Here is a 12291-nt window from a genome sequence, read left to right on the forward strand (position 1 = left end):
TTAGCAAACTTGCCGCCTTGAAGAGGCGGAAATATTTACTCAAATATTATAGCTAGAAATAACAAGTGTTAACATACAAGTTTACCAAATTAAATAAGGTTCTTCTGATTTTGTAAACATATACTGTTAAAAAAATAGCATATTTATTTCTTTGTCTGTTTTATCTTTGAAAATTAATACTAACTTTTATTTTTAATTCTTTTCAACAGGAAACTGAAAGAACTAGAAGCTGACAAACAAGATGCGCTAGAACAGCTGACGGAAAACTTTAAAGCCCAGTTGCACGAAAAGAACGTTCAACTAGAAGAGGTAAGATCTCAATATATATATATATACTTCTAAATCACAGTTAAATTTTGTTCAGACATCGTACATAAAATATTTTAACATATATGTTCATCTTACTTAATACTTCAAGATCTATTATGTTATGTCGTGGTTTAAATGCATATCTGTTTTCTCTTTCTCTGCATTTAGAAATTCTATATGTTATAGACTGTCATTCTTTTTGCTGTTAAGCTATTTTTGCAATGCTAAGTACCAAAATGTGTCTCCTACGGATGCCTCCTAGAGAGTTTTTGTTACAATTCTGATCTTCCTCATTATATCTTACAAAGTTAATACTGCTGTTTCCCTTATTTTGTCGGAGTGACTAAAAATTTATATATATATACCTCAGGATTTTGTTCTCAATTGCCTCATTCTAAGTTACGTTCAGCTCCACATTCGTATAGGATCAGAAGCAAATCTATAATTTTGTGTATATGCACTAAATATTCGCTAAATATTTGAAAAGCAAAGATTGTCAGTTCATAACTTTCCTGTATGTATCAAACCAAATCAACCATTGTATCTATCATAAGTCGTTTATTTTCAATTCATTGATGTACAATTTTGTTATTTCCTTTCGCTTTGAACGTAGAATATTCAAAAATAAGATTTTCCGAATTCCTTTCCTTTAGTAATTTTGTTTCTTTGAAATTATTTAGCTCAGAGAAGAGGGTCGCCACCAAGTGAAAGAGCACGAAGAAATCAAACAACAAATTGAAGATGATGCTGATAGAGAAATAGTCGAACTTAGAACCCAATATGAAAGATTGCTTCGAGAGGAGAAAGATATGAACATTAAACTTAGGGGAGAATCAGGAATCTTGAAGAAAAAGCTGGTCAGGTATTTATTTCTTTATAAAGAATAAATCTAGCAAGACGACTTCTTTGTTTTGTGTCAGTGTATAATTCGATATTTTCAGTTACTCGGAAAATAGTATAACTTACAAAGACATTGCAAAACTAGTTAAGAGAATAATATTCCCTCTAGTTAATCAGTGTCCTGCAGCAGCAAAATCATGAATGACGGGGAACAAAGATTTTCCTATCACAGGGTCAAAGATGCCCGAACTCATGAGGACGGTGCTTATAAGTTTAAAACTCGGGACTATCCCCAACCTTAACCTCACAAAGTAAGCGTGATGTCGAAATGATGTGAGCGTGATGTCGCAATGAAGTGAGTGCAAGACCGAGTGAATGTGATGTCGCAATGAAGTGAGTGCAAGATCGAGTAAAAGTGATGTCGAAATGAAGTGAGTACAAAATCGAGTGAAAGTGATGTCGCAATAAAGTGATACAAGATCGAGTGAAAGTGGAGTCGAAATGAAGTGAGTGCAAGATCGAGTGAATGTGATGTCGAAATTAAGTGAGTACAAGATCGAGTGAATGTAATGTCGGAATAAAGTGAATAAAAGATCGAGTGAAAGTGATGTCGAAATGAAGTGAGTACAAGATCGATTGAAAGTGATGTCGCAATGAAGTGAATACAAGATCGAGTGAACATAAAGTCGAAATGAAGTGAGTGCAAGATCGAGTGAATGTGATGTCGAAATTAAGTGAATACAAGATCGAGTGAATGTAATGTCGGAATGAAGTGAATGAAAGATCGAGTGAAAGTGATGTCGAAATGAAGTGAGTACAAGATCGAGTGAAAGTGATGTCGTAATGAAGTGAATACAAGATCGAGTGAAAGTAAAGTCGAAATGAAGTGTGTGCAAGATCGAGTGAATGTGATGTCGAAATTAAGTGAATACAAGATCGAGTGAATGTGATGTCGAAATTAAGTGAATACAAGATCGAGTGAAAGTGATGTCGAAAGGATGTGAGCGGAAGGTTGAGTAATTGTGATGTCGAAATGATGGCGTGAGCATGTACAGGATGATAAGGATAGCAAAAATTGGTCCCTTTGGCAGGACATCCATCGGTCAGAAGTACATACTCGTAATGTATAGTTGTATGAAAACATATGCAAGATAGAGTTTTCACTAATAAGTTTAAATTAATTATATAAATCGTAATGTAGATATAATCTTATTAAGAAAATCTTGGCCACCATCTCTTTTTAAAAGACCATATTCTTTTCATAGCCGCAAGTAGCAGAATTTAGTATTTTGGTTTGTCGTAAAAGTACTAAACATTCAGAGAAGATTTACATTTGTTTAATTTAATCCCACACATAGATAAGAATACAAGACTTATCAAAGTGAGGTAGATGGCCAGATTTTTTTAAACAAGGCTGTACATACAAAGAAACTGTGAAATATTGCCTTGCAAATTACTAATGAACAAAATCAACGTATGAGAAGATCCAGTAGTATTCTTTTCGTAGTCCACAGGACTCACTGCTTTTAGCAAATAACCTTCCTACAGTTAATGTACTATTTAGATATGTCAGTCTGTATGCAAGAGAAGTCAAAAGTTATATACGGCCGTCTAATGCATTGATACTATTGTCAGAAAGAATTCTCGTAGCGTCTTTAAATCGAACTCGAAGCACGCGCATTTACCATTCGTTACACAGAACCATTTTGTATCTTCAGTAACTGATGCTGGTTTTTCTAAGATAAAGTTCCTCGTTTATAATTATTAGTCATAACTAATCTTTGATTTTTTTTTCACAGCTCTCAGAAGGAGATTGAAGATGGCAAGAATCAAGTCAGAGGATTGACAGTAGAAAAGGAGAAATTCCAGCAGATGATCAAATCTCTAGAAAAAGATATTATAGACCTCAAAAAAGAAATAATCGAAAGAGACGAAACTATTCAAGATAAGGTTTGACTTACTTTTACTTATTCTTAGAGTAATAGCACAATAGCAGTAGTGGCCTGACTTGGTCTTACTTTTGCGTCCCTGGCCCAAAAGCACCTAAGATCGCAACATCTGAATTTTGTCAAAGGATGCGTTGGTTTAGCCCCTCAAATTTCGGAATGGGTGCATAGGTCCACTTCTTAAATTTTGGAAATTTCCAAAACTAAAAATTTGGTATGGTAGTAAAGTATGGTATGAAAGAGTTCTCGTTCTCTTTCATGGGTAAAACATAGCCAAAAGTTCGAATTTGGGAGGTTTTTGATCTAATTTATCCTTTTTGACGAGGTTTTATCACGTTATGTACATACCCATTATATTTTATAAGAGATGGGTACATCGACGCACCTTCTTAAATTTCTGGAGGGATACATTGGCCCACCACTTAAATTGGAAATTGTGAGAAAACAAATATTTAGCAAATGTTCTCTACGTTTACGTTTCTGAAAGTTAGGTTACTCCTGCTTGTTCACTTCTATGAGTAAAAAAATTGCCAAAAATTTACGTAAACAATACGTATTACCATGTGGTAGGTTATTGACCTGATTTATTGTTTACAATGGCACCTTATAGCGTTATGTGGTCATATGGATTGGTATACGGAACCATTCCCCCTCATGGAACAAGTGCACCATGCAGTGGCGTAGCACACTTTTGCGGGCCCCCCCGCAAAGTATAGAGAAGGGGCCCCACTTGTAAAGCCGACAGAAGTAAGGTTGAAGTTCTACTTTTTTAAAACTTTATTCATCGCAAGACTTCGGGGCCCCCTATACCTCGGGGCTCCCCCGCACTGCGGGGGTTGCGGGGGCAGCTGCTACGCCACTGGCACCATGGTACACAGCTCTTTGTGATCTGTGTGATATAAAATTTTATATATGGTTAGTGTACGCGCCTTTGGCGTGGGAGACCCGGGTTCGATTCCCGGCGGGAGCTCATGTGGTTCGGATTCCACGTTAATCAGTAGGTCCACGTCTCATATAGCCTCGCTGCTGAACGGGACGTTAAACTCAAAATCAACTCAACTCATCTCAAAATTTTATATAGGTTGGTTGGTTAAGATTTTAGTGTCTCTTTCAGCACCGAGGCTATATAAGACATGGATTTGCAGCATCATGTGGCATTCGGAGCACATGAGCTCCCACCAGGAATCGAACTCTGGTCTTCCGCAGCGAAGGCGCGTACTGTAACATATAGCCACAAGGAATCTCTAAAATTGTATATGAAACGTATTTGTATCACGGTAGATGGCGTCAGTATTTTAAGAAAATTATGTTGCAAAGTATTCATACTATTGATCACATAAGTTCATATGATATGTGCTAAAAGATTTTACTGACTAAAAGATAATGAAATTAAAATTATTCATCTATTAGCACATGAAGACCTTTAACATTGGTGTCTAAATAATTTCTATAATATTTAGATTTTAAGGAAACGTCTTCCTTTTTGTTTAAAACAGATAAAATAATAATAATACTTTTTTAATTAGCAAAACTACCATTTCTATATAATTGATATTAAATGTATTTCAGTATTTAATTGAACTAAAGTAAATCCTTCCTCATTAAATTATTGCCAAAAAATAAATAATAAAGATTTTTAAAATAAAAGAAAAAATATCCGTAATATTTACCTATAGTTTCATCTAATCAAAATGAAATAACATATTTCTTCATACTTTGTCAACTTTTCACAGTGTATAATAGTGTAAATCAGTTTTTTGGGGTGGTTTTCAGGAGAAGAAGGCAAAACTACCTATTGATTTGGTCTTTCCGTTTGAAAAGAAATAAAATGCTTTGCTTCACGTTCTAACAGTCACACTATGTCATACAAGATCCTATGAAAATTTGATGTATTTTAAGTTTGTATAAATTTTATTAATTCGTGATTTGAATACTTATACAGTGTGTTAAAAAAATTGCTCCGCAGTGGATTATGGCAAAGAAATACATAGAAACACTTCATTACAGTAAATGTAAATGGTTCATCTTAGCTTGAGGGTACAGGTCAAGCCTCCTACGCATTTTTGTGAACATTCTAATTAAGGACTGATGATCGATAAATTGTATATACCTTATATGTGATTAGCGTCTCACAGTATATTAATAGTGTTAGGTTGATCTTGATATTGTTCAACGAATACTGTTGAATCACTTTTCAGTGAATAGTGTTTTACATGTCCCGTATACTTGTCACCAGCACAAAACACGCGTTCAACCAAACCATACTTGTTGCTATATTGTTAGCATTGTACCATGCACCTGTATTACTCTATACTCAGACTGATCCGTGAACACAACTGATTTCAATATAACGCCAATCATTTTTATTGTGCAGTTTACATTTCTACTCACAAGTAACACTTCGCTCCTTTGAATCCGAAATGGCGGAATGTGACACATATCCTGAAAAAGCCACTCCTAATTAAGATAGATATGGATCGTCAGTTAGTAATGGGTAAAGTTAACATAGGAATCCATACGAAGTACGACGTCTAGGAATTTCCTCTCTTTCTGCTAACATGAATATAGTGTAACGCTGTGAACGAAGAAGCGTAACAAGTGTTTGCATGTTCCAGGGTGATCCCAAGAACTTGGGTGGAATATATATAGCAAGTATCTTCGGCAGCATATGGGAAAGACAGAACAAAAATACAAATTAGGAGATAAAAGTAACCTTAAACCTGCAAATGTTGATTTATTTAACCATTGGGTGTGGACTTCTTCAGGCAGTACAAGTCATTCATTCGTTACGTAACTGACACACTGGTGTTGGTGAGTGATGTGAATATCTGGCACCTTGACTAATTCCTGACATTGCAGTTGTTCATGGGGTATATCAGTTCAGCGCTCCCAAGTTCAGAAATTGTTTCAGTACACTTTCTACAAAGCTGGTTACTTGGACGAAGCACCGGGAATGAGGATTTCCTCTCACGATTACTGTTTTGATTCAATCGATAGTGACACGTGTTCCAAGTGTAATGAGTTAGATTTTGTCAGGAAATTTTGAGCAAACTTTCTGTGCTTCTTATACTCTGTTCCTTGATCTTCACATCGAGTGTTCTCTGTAAATGCTTCCAACGTGCCTTCAGTAACAACCCTTTGATTTAAACCAAAGTCAGTTTTGTTGTTTGTTTGACTGCTATCTTCCACTTGCCTCTCGTGCTTTATAGATAGTATGCTTTCTATGCAGTATATTACATAAGGTTAGCAGAAAGAGACGTCAAGGATGTTGTATTTCCTTGGATTCCAATGTTAACTTTACAGACCCATAACTCCCGAACCCATTGCTGACTAACGCTAAGATTACATCTGCATCTTAATTAGGAATGGCTCTTTCAGAATACGTGTCGCATTTCGCCAGAGGAGCGAAGTGCTACTTGTGAGTTGAAATTTAAAGTTTAGCTCCGTTCTTGTCTGTGTCGGACATTTATATAACATAACATACGCATACGTAAGGAGGAAAGTGAATGCTTCGATCCTTTTCTCACAATATCAAGTACCTACATCCCTACGGAGTGGCTTTTCGAACGCACTAGGTATTAACTCAAAATGTAACTTTACATTTTTCCATGTTCTGTTCTTCCTTCTTATCTTTGAGGTGATCATAGATATTTACTTGAAATGTTAAATACTAATTGTATATAGTTGACCGATGTTACTTTATTCCGATTACAACTGTACTAAATTTATATAACATCAGTCTTCACCGATATATAACATACTATTGTTGTTATAATTGAATATCTTTCTGTTTGTTTTACAGGAGAAGAGAATCTACGATTTAAAGAAGAAGAATCAAGAACTTGAAAAGTTCAAGTTTGTCTTAAACTACAAGATAAAAGAGCTGAAGAACCAAATTGAACCTCGAGAACGAGAAATTAAAGAGAAGAAAGAACAGATTCAAGATGTAAGTATCATTTTAGTTTATGTATTTTTAAAACGATTTTCGGGCATTTATATAATGAAGATATATACATACAAATACATACAAAATGTTAGAAAACATCAAGTTGGTCTGTGAACTCTTACACATGTTCAAAGTGCTCTCCTCCGACAATCTTGTAGATATCTATTCGGTAGTTCGTTTCCTGCCATGCACAGCCTAGTATGTCATGTGCAACAGTGTGGATGGCATTGACTATGTGCGCCTTTAGTTCGTCGATTGTACACAGTAATGGAGAATACCACCCCAGAATAAAAAATCGAAAGAAGAAAGGCCTGGGGAACGGGGTAGCCATGGCAGAAGTTTGTAATCGTCATTTCCATCTCTAATCCAGGTCTATCACAGCTTTTATCCTTTTAAATGCAACCCTTGTGTCTGAACTGTGCATACCACCCTCTAATGGGATTGTCAGACGGATCTTTTCCATAAAGTGTACGAAAATGCCGTTACACAACTGTAATGAATCTCGTTGTGTGATATTCAAGAACACAAAAAGTCTTTTCATTAACAATATCAGCCACATTACACAACTGCAAAACTGTCACTTGGTGGCAGAATCTGGAAACTGAGGTATACAAATAAATAAACAGAAACTCTCTCAGTTACGCTATATTTACATGCGTTTCCGTTAACTGTTAATCACCCAGATCTAATGCAACAGTGACGGAAACGCGAACAATCATTTTGAAATACCTTATAGATATATATATAGGATGTCTCAGAATTCCGGTCTCATAATGTTACAAATCTATTAAATAAATAAAATATAGCTAAATTTTTCCTTTATTCCAACATTCCCACCTGAAACAAAGGCTATAATATACATTCTACATTCTATTTATATTTTCTAAATCTGTATCATTTCAATATTGCTTTTGGGATACCCTGTATATTAATAGTATACATATTAATATATAAAAATTAAGATACAAGAGAGTTAATCAATTAGTTGGAATAAAATAATCTTCAAACGAGCATCGAAGACGAATCGCGTACCAGAAAACAGTGAAAACATTATGACACACGTCACTATAAGGTACACTGTAAGATTTTCGCTATATACTTCATTAAGTGTGTGTCGGGAAAGGGGAAGAGGAATGAAATAGAAAAAGGAAGAAAATTAAACAACTAAAATTATCTTTGAAACTTCAAAGTGAGCGTTATCTTGGAATGCTGTTACAAAATAATGTTGCAATCAGTAGGGCTCTTGAGGGAAGTCACATGGGAAAGAAATCTAACGATATTCAGTCAGTTTTTCTTATATATACGTGTACGTGCTGATTAAGAAGAAACCATCGAATGGAAAACCTAATGCACAATTAAAAGACTGGGTAAATACATAGTGCACTATCCTAGGACATACATACATACATACATGTACAGGGTGAGTCAAAATGATGTTCCCGATTTTTTTTTTTTTTTTTTTTTTTTTTTTGGATAACACTACGTATATATACCGTATTTCAGCGATTCTCAAACGCACATTTGTGTCGATTTTTCCCCCCTCCAAAATCAAAGTACGTCTTAGATTTGAGTTATGCAGATTTAGGCCAGATTAGATGGAGTTTTGCCAAAAATTGCTAATCCCGTTAGTCACGATTCTGTAAACAATGTGTATTTTGTGAGTATTTTACCATCAAAAGTGGAAAAATTAGAAAAGATAGTGATGTCGATGAGGAAACAGATGATGAGTATTAACGTGTGTAACGTTAATTTTTTCGTCAACTACGTTATATTCCCTGATTCTAAATGTTTATACAGTTCACAAGACTCTTTAGAATAACACAACACAGTTATACACTTTCAAATATATGTTATTATATTTCAACATATATCTCATTTGTCACATTAAAATATTACACATTTAGTGTATACACAAGATGGTTCTTCGTTACATTTATTTTTTTGAGTTACCATAACAACGACATTAAACAGTTAAACAAGTCATCATAGCAACCAAATTAAGAAAATCTCTCAATAGAATACAAATATTTAAATTATTTATTTCTACTTTTTTTATCTGTTCGTCTTAAGTGCTTGTGCCTTTAAAATAGCACTTGCCCGAAAATGTAAACAATACTTGGAAAGAATATACAAAAATATACATTACCGTTGTTAATGGCGCCCGAACTATGGAACTTCTTTACATTGATCACAATTAAAGAAAGAATCCTGGACCGATATTTCATATATACAATAGTTACCTTACTTTTTGAATAGCCTTCATACATATAAAATTACAATTCATAAAATATTATTCATTTTATCTCAATATTATTCTTATATTTATTTAACAATCAATTTCATTTTAATTCTATAAAATTATCGATGAGAAGGGTTTATTCAAAGAAATAGGATAAGTTCGTTGGTTATTTTAGGTCCTAAAATAGATTCTATAATTCGATGCCATTTATACTCGTTAACAGCAAAGTTGGTGTGAGTTAGAATACAATATAACATGTTTCATTTATTCGGGCATATTTAACATAAACTTGATATACAATATTTGCATTTAATGCATAGATGTGATTGCATAGAAATCATACGAAGTAAGAATTACAATGAAATCAGAACAATATTCAAAGTGAAACAAAACAAAAACCAATTAATATCACGAAAAGAATATTCCCACAATAAAGAATTGGTTACACTAATGATTAATCTGAAACTGCAATATTATCGATATTAATCTTAGATAAAACTTGTGAAGGAACTAACGTTTTAACTAGTTGAATCCATTTACCTTTGGTCATTGGTGTAATTCTAGAAATTTTGGTAGGTATACGCTCCAATATACGCTCATTCTTTCGTCAATTCAAGGTGAGTATACGCTGGACTTACAAAATTTTAGGTGGGTATAGCCGTATACTCCCGTATACGTCCCATTACTTCCCTGCCTTTGGTATGTTTTGACGGACGCCATAACTTCAACTCATCAAGTGACATTACCAAAAGATTCGATTAAGTTTCATTGAATGGCACAATCTTAAGTACCGTCCTGTATGTTATTTACTTCACCAGTTCTTTGCTTTCTATTTTGAAAATTTCTACCACCTAGGTAATAATTACGAAATCTGGGAGTTCGTAGAAATTAGTTCGATTATTTACATTATTTCTAAAAACGGTACTATTATGATTTCTATTTCTTCTGAAGTTAGGCTCTGTCGTATTGTCGTTACGAGTAAATCTAACATTACCTCTCGTACTATGCTTACAATCCTCTCTAACATTGATATTTTGAACAGGAATATATTTAGCTTGATTTCTATTACTATTATTTTGCAATTTAATCTGACTTTCATAATTTTGAACAATCATTATTAAATGATTGAAATTTATACATTGCGACGAAATCAATACTTGCTGAAGCTTAGACAGTAGCAATATTCTTATTGATGCGATAATACGCGATTCCTGTTGGTAAGAATTGATTTGTTTCAAATCATTATACGCTGAGATTACAAAATCAGTAAGGTTTTTATCGACTTTTGGATTAAAACGTCGATTCCTTATTTGGGCATCCCTGTCTGCTAACATAAAGTCGTTCTCGAAATTAGCTAACAATGCATTTTTAAAATCGGAATAATTACGTAAACTACCTCTAATTGCTTTGTACCATACAGAACAAGGTGGTAACAAAATATGCGGTAAGATTTTAAGGAAATTGGCCATATCTATGCCAATTAACTCGCATTATTCCTCAATTTCTCTAGAGACGTACTCGCTGGGATGTCTTCTGATCTGCCACTGAATTTAGTTAATGACCTTATTTCACTGAATTTTACGCGATTATTGTTATTACTAAAATACCTTAGATGTTGTTTTACGTGTGTGTGATTCCTGTGACGTGATCTTCTTTCTTCATTCTCAGTATTTGAGATGATGTCCTCCCTGTCAGAATATACTTCGGATGAGTTGTCTTCTTCGCAGTGTCTTGACTCAGGTCTCCTATGTTCATTATACACAATATTGAGGGCACGATCAGGATTACAGTTCGCCGTACTGATTTTCTCCTTAATAGTATGAATCTCTTCTTGCAGTCTTTGAATTTGTTTGGCATGTTCGTTGACTTGTGTTTCGACTACGTCAACAGTACTTCTCACCAATACAAAGCTATGAATGATTTGTTCCATCCTAGTGTCAGTTATTTCCAATTTGATATTTATCTGTTCCAATCTGAAATCCAACTGGGTGTCATATTTGTTGTGTCACTTGTTCCAATCTGGTGTCCAATTTGGAATCCATTTGTTGTCCTATTTCTGAGCCACTTGTTCCAATCTGGCAATAAGTTTTGTGTCACTTGTTCCAATTTGGTATCTGTTGTGTTACTTGTTCCAGTCTGGAATCCAAATTTCGTGATACTTGATCCAATCTGGAGTCCATCTGTTGTGTTACTTGTTCCAGTTTGGAATCCAAATTTTGTGTCGTGGAATCCTCTGCTGTCCTAGCTGTCGTAAAAGATCAATCACGTCCAATGAATTCTTAGTTGTTGGAATATTAATGTCTTCAACTCCGGTACTGGTATTCATTTTATCTCTTCGATATATTTTTCTTTTGTTACGTAGTAAAATGTACTCCGTGTTGCTGAGATCGTTTACTAAACTTCTGACTAATCTCAAGGTTCCACGGTTTCGGCACCGTAAAAATATGTAACGTTAATTCTTTCGTCAACTACGTTACATTCCCTGATTCTAAATGTTTATACAGTTCACAAGATTATCTAGAATAACACAACACAGTTATACACTTTCAAATTAATATTATTATATTTCAACATATATATCGCATTCGTCACATTAAAATAATACACATTCAGTGTACACAAGATGGTTCTTCGTTACATCTATCTTTTTGAGTTACCATAACAACGACGTTAAACAGTTAAACAAGTCGTCATAGCAACCAAATTAAGAAAATCTCTCAATAGAATACAAATATTTAAATTATTTCTTTCTACTTTTTTTATCTGTTCGTCTTAAGTGCTTGTGCCTTTAAAATAGCACTTTTGCCCGAAAATGTAAACAATACTTGGAAAGAATATACAAAAATATACATTACCAATTCTTTATTACAAAATATACATTACCAAAATCAGTAGAATAGCGGAAGAACGAAGCAGTACCATATAATTAAAAAGTTTCCATGATTAAGCGTGAAAATTACTATCGGAAATTGTCAACAATGTTCAAAATATGTATTAATAATTTATGTTTG

The 12291-nt window shown here is 34.1% G+C and overlaps 1 protein-coding gene across 5 annotated transcripts in view; it reads left to right on the plus strand.

Annotated features, from left to right (window-relative positions):
* tous (testes of unusual size) overlaps window positions 1-12291 on the plus strand; it is a 92607-nt gene that overhangs the window by 51336 nt on the left and 28980 nt on the right. For all 5 annotated transcript variants that reach the window (XM_081742346.1, XM_081742343.1, XM_081742347.1 and 2 more), the window contains 4 exons: window positions 210-309; window positions 990-1171; window positions 2949-3099; window positions 6898-7041. In XM_081742346.1, coding sequence (XP_081598472.1) covers window positions 210-309; window positions 990-1171; window positions 2949-3099; window positions 6898-7041 — 577 coding nt within the window. The remainder of the gene's footprint in view (window positions 1-209; window positions 310-989; window positions 1172-2948; window positions 3100-6897; window positions 7042-12291) is intronic.

The sequence above is a fragment of the Thermobia domestica genome, chromosome 16, assembly GCF_964235325.1.
Source record: "Thermobia domestica chromosome 16, izTheDome1.hap1.1, whole genome shotgun sequence".
Classification (NCBI taxonomy): Eukaryota; Metazoa; Arthropoda; class Insecta; order Zygentoma; family Lepismatidae; genus Thermobia; species Thermobia domestica.